At 49.1% G+C, this 14,693-nt stretch overlaps 1 protein-coding gene across 2 annotated transcripts in view; it reads left to right on the top strand.

Annotated features, from left to right (window-relative positions):
* The window catches only part of CYL1 (alpha-N-acetylglucosaminidase family / NAGLU family), a 249,790-nt gene that overhangs the window by 164,725 nt on the left and 70,372 nt on the right, over positions 1-14,693 (top strand). For both annotated transcript variants that reach the window (XR_015262844.1, XM_086779467.1), the window contains exon 13: positions 12,638-12,740. Coding sequence is in view for 1 of the 2 variants with exons in the window: in XM_086779467.1 (XP_086635593.1) it covers positions 12,638-12,740 (103 nt within the window). In the remaining variant the exon portion in view is untranslated. The remainder of the gene's footprint in view (positions 1-12,637; positions 12,741-14,693) is intronic.

The raw sequence follows: 14,693 nt of genomic DNA, 5'->3' as shown, positions 1-14,693 counted from the left end.
TGATTTCCCGGATGATTAGGTCCAAGGCCTCCGTACCACATGATATTATCCGTGCAGAGATGGCTGCCCCCCCATTGGTAGTAGAGGCACTCACTCGATCAGTCTCCTTTATACATAGCACCTGGGCTCTCCCTAGAGACAGATATGCTCGCTTAGCCCTGGAGTCTTCACGACAGTTGGCATCACAGGGAGACGGATCATGTTGGTATGCACAGATGACAGCTTGGTTCCAATTGCATGGCTTTAGTATGGACAAGCTACCTCCATTTCAGTACTCCCTGGATGCACCCTCCCTCTCTGTCACACGGGCAGAGATTACCAGACTTATCAGGCAAGACTTGACTCAGCTGGACACTAGGAGGACATGGATACAGCCGACACACGAGCTTGGTACGAAGATGGCTTTCTATAGAGATCATCTTCTCCAGCTCACGGAGGATGGGTTTGTGATTAGACCCAGCTACATGGATACTCATCTTTCTCATGGGGTACAGTGTGCTATTGGTCAGATGCGCACATCCTCACACCAGCTAGAGATTGAGACTGGCAGATTCAGAGGAGTACCAGCTGAGGCTAGGATTTGTCAGCTATGCCAGATGGAGCCAGAGACAGAGTTACATTACATATGTACTGTCCAGTATATTATGAGAGACGAGGCCGTTTTCACTACCTGTTTAGAGAGGGTTTCGGACCACTTTCTAGAGTCATGAGATACCAGGATTAGAGATGCCTCGGATTATACTTGCTGGAGCTGCGTAGACATAGAGAGGGTCTCTTGAGAGGGAGGGGATCAGAGAGGGAGAGACACCTACAGAGGCAGATTACAAACTTCTTTCGACGAGAGATTGAGCAGTCAGGCGAGCAGGCATTGCAGCTAGCCCCAGAGTATAGCCACACCAGAGGTACACTGATTGATTGGGCTATAGAGCTGGGGCGGTCCAGGTGCCCCAAGATGAGAGGCCCATCCCGACACCGAACGGAGACTACAACAGAGGATCGGGACCATACTAGCACGGCATGGGAGACGTCCAGTCAGAGTACTCACCATGGAGGACATTGAGGATATCCACCATCGACCGATGAGAGACATCTTTGGATAGTGATGTATATAATGCTTACCTTTGTTGCTGCAATTTTCCTTCCCAGTTGTTATCCATTAGGAGCTCCTAGTACCTTACTTTTCCTTATAGTTATTGTTTCAGTTTCAGTTAGTTGTTTAGTTGTTTTAGCTTTTCTTACACAGACATTGTATCAGATCCACCAATTGTTGTAACCTTTTTGGTCTCATAGGTCATTCTGGCCTTTTGAGGACGTTAATATATCATTTCATTTCATTTCTCTCTCTCTCTCTCTCTCTCTCTCTCTCATATTGTTTGTATATGGGCTCCACCGATCCATGATGATTCACAGTTGTATCCAGACACATGCACACTTTTTCTTTTGTTTCTTTTCTTCCGATGACCGGAAGAACACAGTTGTATTATTTTTTGTCTCATAGGCCGACTTTGGCCTCTCGTAGACGTTAATATATCTTTCTTTCTTTCTTCTTTCTCTCTACTCCACTCCCCTCACTGTACTCCACTCACCTCCATAGCGTACCGCCCCCCCCCCCTCTCACTATATTCACACCCTATAAGGGTTCCTGTTTACCTTCCAGTTCCAATTTCATTTTCTAGGTGCCAGTAGTATCATCTTTATTTTTCATTTTCTGGTTTTTTATCCAGACATTGTATCAGATCCACCATGATGTAACTTTTTGGTCTCATAGGTCATTATGGCCTTTTGAAGACGTTAATATAACATTTCATTTCATTTCATTTCTCTCTCTCTCAATGAGGTGGAGAACAAACTACAGCGGCACATCATGGCCCTCGAAGCACGGGTCACGGACCTTGAACAAGAGAACACAGTACTCAAGGAGGTGAGTGCATTGAAGGTGGTACTGGTAGCCGTCAAGAACACCGAGAAGGAAGAAGGGGAGATCAATGACAACACTCTCACGGCCATCAAAGAAGAGATCTCCAAGGAGATCACAAAGGACATGGAGGGAAAACTCGAAGCCAAGCAGTCAGGATGGGTTGAGGTGGTGAAGAAGAACATCCGTAAAGAAGTGAGAGAGGAGACTCAAAGGGAAGAACACCAAATCATTCACATGACCATTGAGGAGGAGAAAATGAGGCATGTCCGCCGCCTCAACATTCGAGTCACAGGTATAGCCGAGACACCCGACTCCACTCCCAAGAAAGATGGACAGCTTCTATGCATGAAGCTCGGCTATAGGGAAGAGGACCCTCTCCCCTTCACCAAAGCATGGGGAGCCGGCAAAGACTCAACACGCAAGCGAGCCCTCATCCTACAGTTTGCAGGAGAGACGGAGAGGGTCACCTTCATGAGAAAGAGGATGATTCTACGAGGATTACAGGGAGATCCCATCTATTTGGATGACGACCTTACAAGGATGCAGATAGAACATAGGAAAACATGCATGCCGAGAGTCCTACAGGCCCGGAAAGAGAGCAAGAGAGCATTCTATCGCGATGGTCGTGTCATCATCGATGGCAAGGCCACCGATTAGCACCAAGCGGCCTATGGGACATCGGCTATGGAGGATCCAGATTCACAGATACACATAGGAGTTTGGAACTGCAATGGAGCACTTTGGACACATCCTGGGAGGATGGAGGAGGTCATGGAGGGATGGGACATCATACTACTTACAGAGACGCACGAGAGCCCAGAGAGGGGGCTACCCAAAGTAGAGGGCTATCAGTGGGAGTTTACATACAAGGGGACCACACGGCAGAGCACATTGAGAGGATCTGGAGGTATAGCGGTACTCTTCAAGTGAGAGCTACAAGAGCGCCTACAAGTGGTAGCACGTTACCAGGAGGATAGATACATGTGGATTAGACTGCAGCTCTCAGCAGACAGGGTGTTATGCATTGCTCTATGCTACTTCTCTCCTAGAGGATAGAGATATGCCATGACAATAGAGGATGAGAGTAGAGGCGAGGAGGACACAGGGCCATTGGGAGAGTCACCATATGCAGCCCTTTCACATGAGATCATACACTACTCCAACCTGGGAGAAGTCCTCCTTATGGGGGACTTCAATGCACGGACACAGAGCCCGACAGTGTGACATTTATGATTTCGAGCACCCCGAGGTGATGCACACACTAGAGGTGAAGGACACGGGAGCCTACAGGGTGTCAGAGGACATGGGGCCGGATAACACCAGATATGGTCATCACTTACTTGAGCTGGGAGCGTGACACCATCTCGTTATTTACAACGGGATGAGACAGTGGTAGGATTCAGGAGCACTGACATGCTTTCCACGATCGGGGCGGGGGGGGGGGCGTGGTAGCATAGTGGACTACATCATGGGGTCCATGGAGACCACACAGGCAGTGACATCTTTCACCATCCCCCCCTGTCCTATTGGTGCGGATCACACGTACCTCTTAGTGTCACTGGCGAGCTCCACACCAGCACCCACACAGCCCACACAGGCATCGCATACAGCCTTCTACTTCTTCCATGACTTGGCAGACATGTATGAGCATCATGTATATGACGGGCTATTCCACATGGATCCCCTGTCACCTCTAGACACACTCACCACCCGGCTTTCATCTCTACTACATACGGCTGCCACCCGCAGCTTCCCCCATCATACACACATTGCACATACAGATAGATCTGGGAGCATGCCCCAGAATCGGTGGTATGATGATGAGTGCAGAGAGCTATTTAGACACCTCCGAGGGGGGGCTGGTGTGGTCGATCTTGGCCACGATTGATTGCCCACCCCCCATGATCTGTATCGATCAATGACCAATCAATAGCCTAGAGAGCACTGGGGACCATCACACAGAGACAGGCGAGCCGACAGATGAGGATCCTCACACGCCGTAAGAGGCGTGCATATGAGGAGGCACAGTACTGGGATATATACCACCTACTCATGAGCAGAGATGTAGCCATTGCATGGCGTAGGATAAGAGAGCCTCGCCCTCGTACCCCGATTGAGGATCCATACACATGGCGCACACATGCAAAGAGCCTCTACCATATCCCTCAGCAGCCGCCCATACCACAGCCACAGGAATCACGCCCTACCGCCTCTACTTTCTTTACCGCCTGGATGGTAGAGAGAGCTATCCGCCGGTTACAGCATGGGAGATCGATTGACCACACAGGTATACAGAGTGAGCATCTTATTTATGCAGCTGACACACTGGGACCCTTTGTTGCTCACTTCTTTAATAAGGCACTAGTGGAGGGCCTACCAGCTGAGTGGACTATGCACACCATCGTGCCTCTCCACAAAGCGGGAGACATGCTAGACCCCAGCAACTACACGACTATCATGATTGGTCATACATTGGCCGAACTTTATGGCGTAGTGCTCGAGGCAGAGTTGAGCTCATATGCAGAGAAGGAGGGACCGCGAGCACCAGGGCAGGCTGGATTCCGACGAGCTTTCTCCACTATTGACCATATTTTCACTCTGAGATGTCTGATTGACCAGGCTAGGGCACGGGAGAAGAGATTATACTGCTGCTTTGTAGATTTCCGTAAAGCACTTGACACGGTGCCACGAGAGAGACTCTTCTAGCGCCTAGTCATTGGGGATCCCATCAGAGATGGTTTGGGGCATCTATGCTTTTTATGAACAGGTCCTCGGGCGCATACGATGCCCCGAGGGGCTATCTAATGTTATTGCTAGCATCATAGGTGTGAAGCAAGGATGTTCACTCTCTCCTACACTATTTGGGCTATACATCGATGAGGTGGCTGACTTCATTGGTCACGATGGTGGGGACGGGGTAGGCATCTCAGGTACCATAGTCCACACTATGCTATATGCAGATGAAATTATTCTGGTCTCTGAGTGGTAGATTGGACTACAGCACCATCTCCATGCACTCGACGACTTCTGCACACAGAGGGGGCTTACAGTGAACCTTGGGAAAACCAAGGCCAGTCCACACCTCAGGGCCGGTTCGACAACAGGCCATCTTCACACTAGCAGGAGGACAGGTAGAGGTGGTAGACTCATATGTGTACTTGAGGATTACATTTACGACTCCGCCAGGAAGATTTACTATGGCACAAGGAGCCAGGGATAGACTCACACGAGGGTATGCAGCTCTGGCCATGCTAGAGAGAGAGTGTCACCAGGCACACTTCTAGGAGCCCCGCACGAAGGGGTGGTTGTTTGACACACTAGTCACCCCTGCTTTGATGTATGCTGCAGCAGTATGGGCACCTGGGCTCGCCACCTCCACATGGTCTTAGATAGACGTCCCACATGACATTGTCCGGACGGAGTTTGTTGCACCTCCTATGCTAGTAGAGGCCCTCTTCCAGACAATCTGCTTCATACAGAGGATCAGAGATATGCCTCACATAGAGCTTTTGAGGCGTCTAGGCAGCTCGCAGAGAGTGGAGATAGGAGATCATGGTATTCAGAAATGATACAGTGGCTCACTCAGCATGGTCTTGACATAGATCACTTGACACCTTTCGAGTATGATATACATGCACCACACATCCAGCTCTCTCACAGTGAGAGGAACAGAGTCCTTCGGCAGGATTTATGGCAGCGATACACTCAAGATACTTGGATTACACCCAGTCAGCCTCTACCGCCGAAGATGCTATACTATAGAGATTAGTTTATGCGTATCTCAGCGGATGGATTCAGACATAGATTTGGATACATGGATGTGTACATGCCTCACAGTGCTTGAGTGGTGATTGGCCAGCTCAGAGTGTCATGACACTAGCTTCAGATTGAGGCAGGTAGGGCAGCACGGATCCCTAGAGCAGAGAGGATATGTAGACTATGCCAGGAGGAGGTTGAGAGAGGAACATTATGTATGCAGATGCAGAGCACACATTGTCATTAGAGAGAGATACACCACCATCTTCAGTGGACATCCCTCACTCCGCCAGATCATGGAGTCCGCAGACGAGCGCAGATTTGGCCAGTTCTTGCTAGAGACAGCGCCACAGAGAGACGCTGCTACGGACTCATACCACAGGGAGAGGTGGGCGACATCTCCAGCTCACTGATTTCTTTCAAAGATCTATCCCAGTGCCTATTCTGACAGAGGAGGGGGTTACACTTCAGCGCGCTGCGGACCTCCGAGCGAGATGGAGACCGAGAGCACCAGGCTACCGGACTCCCAAACTACATCAGAGGGAGATCACAGAGATACGGGCTCGACATCAGCTACGATATCCCTCAGCACCACAGCCACACGAGTCCCGCCCTACCGCCTCGATGGTAGAGAGAGCTATCCACCGGTTACAGCATGGGAGATCGATTGACCACACAGGTATACAGAGTGAGCATCTTATTTATGCAGCTTACACACTAGGACCCTTTGTTGCTCACCTCTTTAATAGGGCACTAGTGGAGGGCCTACCAGCTGAGTGGACTATGCACACCATCGTGCCTCTCCACAAAGCGGGAGACATGCTAGGCCCCAACTACACGACTATCATGATTGGTCATACATTGGCCAAACTTTATGGCGCAGTGCTCGAGGTAGAGTTGAGCTCATATGCAGAGAAGGAGGGACTGCGGGCACCAGGGCAAGCTGGATTCCGACGAGCTTTCTCCACTATTGACCATATATTCACTCTCAGATGTTGACCAGGCTAGGGCGCGGGAGAAGAGATTATATTGCTAAGCATTTGACACGGTGCCACGAGAGAGACTCTTCTAGCGCCTAGAGTCATTGGGGATCCCATCAAAGATGGTTTGGGGCATCTATGCTTTATATGAGCAGGTCCTCGGGCGCATACGATGCACCGGGGAGCTATCTGATGTTATTGCTAGCACCATAGGTGTGAAGCAAGGATGTTCACTCTCTCCTACACTATTTGGGCTATACATCGATGAGCTGGCTGACTTCATTGGTCACGGTGGTGGGGACGGGGTACACATCTCCGGTACCATAGTCCACACTATGCTATATGCAGATGATATTATTCAGGTCTCTGAGTTGCAGATGGGACTATAGCACCATCTCCATGCACTCGACGACTTTTGCACATAGAGGGGGCTTATAGTGAACCTTGGAAAAACCAAGGCCATGATTTTCCACACGTCAGGGCCGGTTCAACGATAAGCCATCTTCACACTAGCAGGAGGACAGGTAGAGGTGGTAGACTCATGTGTGTACTTGAGGATTACATTTACGACTCCGCCAGGAAGATTTACTATGGCACAAGGAGCCAGGGATAGACTCACACGAGGGTATGCAGCTCTGGCCATGCTAGAGAGACAGTGTCACCAGGCACACTTCTAGGAGCCCCGCACGAAGGGGTGGTTGTTTGACACACTAGTCACCCCTGCTTTGATGTATGTTGCAGCAGTATGGGCACCTGGGCTCGCCACCTCCACATGGTCTTAGATAGAGAGGCCTCAAATTCTCATGCTCTCACGGATAATCCGCAACAAACCCTCAGTCCCACATGACATTGTCCGGACAGAGTTTGTTGCACCTCCTATGCTAGTAGAGGCCCTCTTCCAAACGATCTGCTTCATACAGAGGATCACAGATATGCTTCATACAGAGGATCACAGATATGCCATCAGATCCACTCTCACATAGAGCTTTTGACGCGTCCAGACAGCTCAGAGAGTGGAGATAGGAGATCATGGTATTCACAGATGATACAGTGGCTCACTCAGCATGGTCTTGACATAGATCACCTGCCAGCTTTCCAGTATGATAAACATGCACCACACATCCAGCTCTCTCACAGTGAGAGGAACAGAGTCCTTCGGCAGGATTTATGGCAGCGATACACTCAAGAGACTTGGATTACACCCAGTGAGCCTCTACCGCCGAAGATGCTATACTATAGAGATCAATTTATGCGTATCTCAGCGGATGGATTCATACAGAGACGTGGATACATGGATGTCTACATGCCTCACAGTGCCCGAGTGGCGATTGGCCAGCTCAGAGTGTCATGACACCAGCTTGAGATTGAGGCAGGTAGGGCAACACGGATCCCCAGAGCAGAGAGGACATGCAGACTATGCCATGAGGAGGTTGAGAGTGAGGAACATTATGTATGCAGATGCAGAGCATATATGTTATTAGAGAGAGATACACCACCATCTTTAGTGGACATCCCTCACTCTGCCAGATCATGGAGTCTACAGACCAGTGCAGATTTGGCCAGTTCTTGCTAGAGACAGCACGCCACAAAGAGACACTGCTACGGACTCATACCACAGGGAGAGGTGGGCGACAGCTCCAGCTCTAGCTCCATCTCCAGCTCCCTGATTTCTTCCAGAGATCTATCCTAGTGCCTACCCTAACACAGGAGGGGGTTACACTTTAGCGCGCTGCGGACCTCTGAGCCAGAGGGAGACCGAGAGCACCAGTCTACCAGAGTCGCAGACTACATCAGAGGGAGATCACAGAGATATGGGCTCGACATCAGCACCATATCCAGGAGCGGCTAGCTCACTTACACTCACACCCGGAGATCATGCTCCAAGGTATTTTTGCCTCGCAATCGCCTATGTATCACATATTACACCCCCATCATGGTACTATTACACCCCCATCATGGTATTGGTTGGAGCTAGATAGATCTGCATTGCATTCTTGTATACCCTACGCATATAGGTTGCATACTGAGCCTCTAGCAATAGTGCTCCATCCAGCACACCCCTCCACTAGCTCAGTACTTTCATAGTTTATTTCATGTTCTTTTGTCCTTTGTTTTTTTGGATATCCAGAGGACATTGACAATTGTACATTGATTTGTCTCATAGGTCAAGTTCGGCCTCTAGTAGACGTTAATACAACTTTCTTTCTCTCTCTTCGCCGCCCCCATTGTTCGCCGCCGCCTTGTCCGCGCTGCCTCTATGCGCGCCCTCTATTCGCCGTCCCCCTCGTTGTTTGCCGCCACCTTCCCTATTTGCGCCGCCTCTGTGTGCGCCCTCTCTCCCACTGCCGCCTCTATGCGCCGCCACCTCTGTGCGTCGCTGCCTTTGATCGCCGCGCCCGCTGTTCACCGCCGCCTTCCCTGTTCGTGCCGGCTCTGTGCGCGCCCTCTCTCCCGCTGCTGCTGTCTGTGCACAGCCGCCGCTGTTTGCGGCCCCCTCTCCCGCTTGGGCAATATCTGTTCTTTAAGGTCCCATTTATGTAGAATGTCCCTAACCCGGACTAATGGTTGAACCCTCAACTAGAAGCCACTCCCGCCCTTACCCCATCGCGCATCGGGCCGGCTCCCGTCTTCTCGCGTGTCCTCGACCACAGCTTGGGTTGGGTGATTGTGACAATGGTTCTCCTTCTTGAAGACAGAGTGAACAAGATCGAAGAATAGGCTCAAAAGGCCCTTTCAGACCAAAAGAAACTGATAGAAAGGACATTGAACCAGCATGAAAAGGACATTCATGTTGTTAGGACTGAGATTTAGGGCAAAGAGAAAATGTACAAACAGCTGCAAGCTGACATGCAACAAGAGATGGAAGCCTGGAAGGATGCATGCCTGGTTGCATGCATGGAGAAATGTATGGAATTATGCAAGGAAGAGATGCACAAGTATGGCAAAGAGGAAGGAGAGCTAGCCAGACAAGAAGCTCTTGCTCTAGAGATTGCCCAGTTGCGAGACGCCAACGCCAAACTTGAGGCGGAACTAGAGAAGGCTTAGAAGGCAATCACAGCAGAGATTCAAGAGGCCAAATCAGGATTCCGGGAGGAGCATGCAGGCCTCCGAAAAGACATGGAGGCAACCAAAGAAGAGGTTGGAGAAACCTCCAAATGGGTTGAGGTTGTGAAAAAGCAGAAAACAGTCCACACCCCAAATGCTACATCCATCATGACGGCCAGAGAAGCGTCGCCAATCTAGGGCTCTACATGTGCGAGTAATAGGCTTGCAAGCGGGCAACTCAGCAAAAGAGGATGGTGAGACTTTATGTAGACAGATGGGCCTCACTGACACACCTTTTGTAGATGCCTGGAGAGCCGGGAAGGACTTGACAAGGGAGAGGCCTCTCCTCCTCAAGTTCAAAGATACGGAGTCCCGTTTGGCTTTCTTAAAGAAGAGGGCCACCCTCCGAACCACCAAAATATACCTTGGAGATGACCTCACCCCCCTACAGGTTGAACACAGGAAAGCCGGGATGGTTCAAGTTATGGAAGCCCTCAAGGCAAGAAAAAGGGCCATTTATCGTGATGACCGAGTCATCATCACGGATAAATGCCCAACATGTTGGTGCGGGGCCTATGAGACCATAGATGCATTGAGGATGGGAGTATGGAATTGCAATGGAACTCTATGGTCAAACACAGGAGGCTTCACAGAGACTTACACAAATAGGGATATTATCTTCTAGATAGAAATCCATCAAAGTCCTGAGAGAGAGCTACCCAAAGTGGAGGGTTCCACATGGGAATCAGCTTTTAGAGGACAAACACGCACCACTCGGGGGGTTCGTGGCTCGGGAGGAGTGGCATGCTTGTTTCACCCTCATTTGAGAGGCATGCTCACAATGGTTAGACACAATGAGGAGGCTCCTTTTATGCAGATGCGATTATCCAGGCTTGGCTTGAGAGTGATGCATATTGCAGTATGCTACTTCCCACCAGAGAAACCAAAATATGCATGCAAGTTGACAGAGAAAGGGGAGACTCCCTGTGCGTCATTATTTGCAGACATTGCAGTCTTCTCCCAGCAGGTAGAGGTCCTCCTATTAGGAGACTTTAATGCACGGACAAAAGGGGAACTGCAGACATATGACTTCGAGGGAGATGCCATTATGTTGTCAGAAATTGACTTGGCTGAGATGGGTCTCTAGAGGGCCAACCAGGATATGGGGAATGCAACATCATATGGTAGACACTTCTTGGAGATGGGGGCTATGCATGAGCTGGTTATATATAATGGGTTGTCTAGATGGCCGGAGTTGGACAACCTTACATCTTTTCCACATGGGGGAGGCACTAGTACGGTTGATTACCTCATGGGATCTCCCGCTCTTATACCACACATCTCAGACTTCACCATCCCTCCTCCCCCCATACTAGCTGACCACACATTACTTTCTTTCACGATCTCATGCCCCATCATACGACCCACAACCACACCCTCTGTCACCACCTTCACCTGGATTCATTTCCATCATGATCTTGACCACATCTATGAGGACCACCTCTCCCGCCACATTTCAGATCTCAACTTATTCCTCCCTATCTCCACCATCACATCCCAACTTTCCTCCATCATCCATGACTCCGCCCACGCTAGCTTCCTCTACACCACATTCTCCATAGCAAGTTTGCCAGTGGGATTGCAACCCCAAAATGGATGGTATGATGAAGAGTGCAAAACCACGAGGCTTCGCCTCTTACGCGAGAGGGAACATGGGCTGATTTCAGCACATAAGATGCAACACATCTTCCGTACATTCACTCGCCAAAAGAAACGGGCATTTCTCGCCAGACGAGAACAAGAGTTATACGAGCTCTTTTTGAGCGAGGACAACTTAGAAGCTTGGCGCATTCTGGAAGAAAAAAGAGCACCTACACCTATCACAGATCCTAGGCTTTGGGAGGCCTATGCACGACAGCTGTATGATGTGCAATCAATTTTCGGTGTAGCACCTACCTGCCCAAGATGTGCGGCAAATTCTTAGACTGTACAGCATTGTTATGGGGATGGGACAATACACAACGTATTTGGGGTTCTATAGCCCAACTTATGGGCAAATTGAGTAGCCGCACTATGCATGTTACTGGGGGGGCCATTGCTTGGCTTTCCCAATCTGGTCCGCAGCTTTTCTATGAGGGCAGTGATACAGACACTGCCATTTTCATTTGTAGAGGTATTGCCTAGCATGGTTTGTTGCAGGATATCCCTCACTCACATTATACACCCTCGAGACGGAGGATTGGCACCAGTTGGGAGATTATTGGCAGTATTACAACACGGCTAATTTGGAGATCTAGATGCACGGAGGCTATTGAGGGTGTCCAAATTTTTGAGTCTTAGTGCATTAGCACTATATGGGGTGATATCATCCATGCTCTCTTGGCTACTTGGGCTTGTATTCAGGGGTCCTCTCGTTCCGTGCAGGCAAAGCGCATTGTATTTACGCGAAAGTGGGAACATGGCATTTTCTTTTTCTCTTGTCCCAAGGGTCTTTCATGGCACTTTGATGCTCCTCAGTGGTTGAGATCACCTTGATGCTCCTCAGTGGTTGAGATCACCTTGATGCTCCTCAATGGTTGAGATCACCTTACATATTGGGGTGATTCTATTCTATTTCGGCTTATAGCCATGATTGTTGTATGCTTTTTTTCATACTTAATAGAAGTCTCTTTCTTGAAAAACACATACACACAACTTCCCCCATCCCCCCACCCCCCCCCCCCACCACCACAAATTTATTTATATTAAAAAAAAAGGGTCTTATATTTTTATGGTTAGACTGGCTGGTTTTAGGTGTTCTTGACCTTGATCTATCGGTTTAGCATATAAGTTGTTGCTGAATAGATTCTTTGGTTGACCTAGGTCTTGCTATGTATAAGCATACACCCCAGCTGCATGTTTGTATAGAATTACACAATTTTTGTCATTTTCATTGCAGGTGTATGCTTCATAACTTTGGAGGTAACATTGAAATGTACGGCACACTGGATACTGTAGGATCTGGACCTATTGAAGCAAGAAATAGCCCTAATTCTACAATGGTAAGTCTTCATAGTCCATCCATGATTTTGACATCATTTACTTATTAACATCTTGGAGCTTCACATGACGTTTTAAGGCTTTTATTGTTGCTTTGTCACTCATTAAGAAAGAAAGAAAGAAAGAAAGATTTTATTAACGTCTTCCAAAAGACCGAACTCGGCCTATGAGACAAATCAGTGTACCTGTGTGGGGTATCCTCTGTCATTCCAACAAAATGAAAAATTACTGAACTAAAAAGCTGAATCTGGGTGTGCAATAAGTACAATGAGTGGGGGAGGGGATGGAGCTCTACTACTAGGAGAATGCAAAGCTATATGCATGGAGTATACAATCATGATATGCAACCTAGCTAGCTCCATCCTGTACCATACTGGGGGTATAAAATGGTATACATCAATGAAGGGGGTGTCCACAGCTCCTTGAAGAACATGCCTCGGTCTACTCTGCAGCGAGCTAGTCGCTCCGCACCCTCTCTGTGAAACTGCGCTCTGATCTCTGTCATCTCTCTCTGGTATAGGCGTGGTATCCGAAAGCCAGGTGTCCTCTATCTCCTACGGGCTCTAAGTGTCTCTGCTCTCTGGAGAGTAATTCCCTGTGCTGTGTAGGGGATGGGCATGGGGTGGATCTCTGAAAAAATGTAGTAATCTGTGTCTGTCGTCCCCATCTGGAGCTGTCTGAGCCTGTAATGATGTCTCTCTGTGACGCTGTATGTCTAGAATGAATCTCCCCAGTATGCGGTGGTCTGCTGCCTCAAAGAGCTGGCGTAGGGAATGTGGCTCTCTGAATAAAATGGGATATCTCTCTCTTATGGCTGTATATGCTTTGCATCTCCATACATAATGCTCCTCACTCTCCACCTCCTCTCTGCACAATCTGCATACCCTCTCCTCTCGGGGGATCCGTGCTGCTCTACCAGTCTCGATCTCCAATCGATGTGATGAGACTCTAAGCTGACCAATAGCTACTCGGGAGCCGTGTGGTAAAAAGCCCTCCATGTATCTAGGCCTCTCTATAAATCTATCATCAGTGATACTCATGAAGTAATCTTTGTAGTATAGCATCTTCGGTGGAAGAGGCTGTGTAGGTGATATCCATGTCTCTCGTGTATAGAGCTGCCATAGGTCTTGTCTCAATACTCTGTTCCTCTCACTATGAGAGACGGGTATGTGGTGCATCCTTGTCATACTCGAATGGTGGTAGATGATCCATGCCTAGTCCCATGCAATGAGAAACCAATGTGTGACCTGTGCATACCATGATCCTCTGTCTCCTGCCTCAGCAAGCTGTCTAGATGCCTCAAAAGCTCTATATGACAATCTGTCTTGTGGCATCTCTCTGAATCTTTCTAGCAGGCATATAGTCTGGAATATGGCCTCTACCATCATAGGAGACGCAACAAACTCTGCTCGGAGAATGTCATGAGGTACTGACGGTTTGCTGCGTATCATGTATCATGAGGACCTGTGGTCTCTCTATCTGTGTACACCAATGGGTAGCAAGGCCTGGCACCCATACCGCTGCTCCATACATCAGTGTCGGTGTGACTAATGTGTCAAATAGCCACCCCTTCGTCCGGGACTCCTGAAAATGCGCTTGGTGGCACTGTCTCTCTAGCATAGCCAATGCTGCATATCCCCGTGTCAATCTAGCTCTGGCTGTTGAACCCATGGTGAAGCGCGTGGCTACTGCAGAGAAGGTAACCCCTAGGTACACGTATGATGTCACCACCTCCACCTGGCGTCCTGCGAGAGTGAATGTCAGCTGACTCCTGCCCTGTCTCGATGCATGAAAGACCATAACCTTGGTTTTCCCAAGGTTCACAGTAAGACCCCTCTGTGCAGAAATCATGGAGTGCATGTAAATGCTGCTGTAGACCTCCTGGAGACTCAGACACTAATACAATATCATCAGCATAAAGCATAATATGTACTGAGGTACCTGCCAGATCAACT

This window comes from Cibotium barometz, chromosome 40, assembly GCF_041138505.1.
Source record: "Cibotium barometz isolate CiBa-2024 chromosome 40, ASM4113850v1, whole genome shotgun sequence".
Classification (NCBI taxonomy): Eukaryota; Viridiplantae; Streptophyta; class Polypodiopsida; order Cyatheales; family Cibotiaceae; genus Cibotium; species Cibotium barometz.
This window is presented reverse-complemented; position numbering and strand designations above follow the sequence as displayed.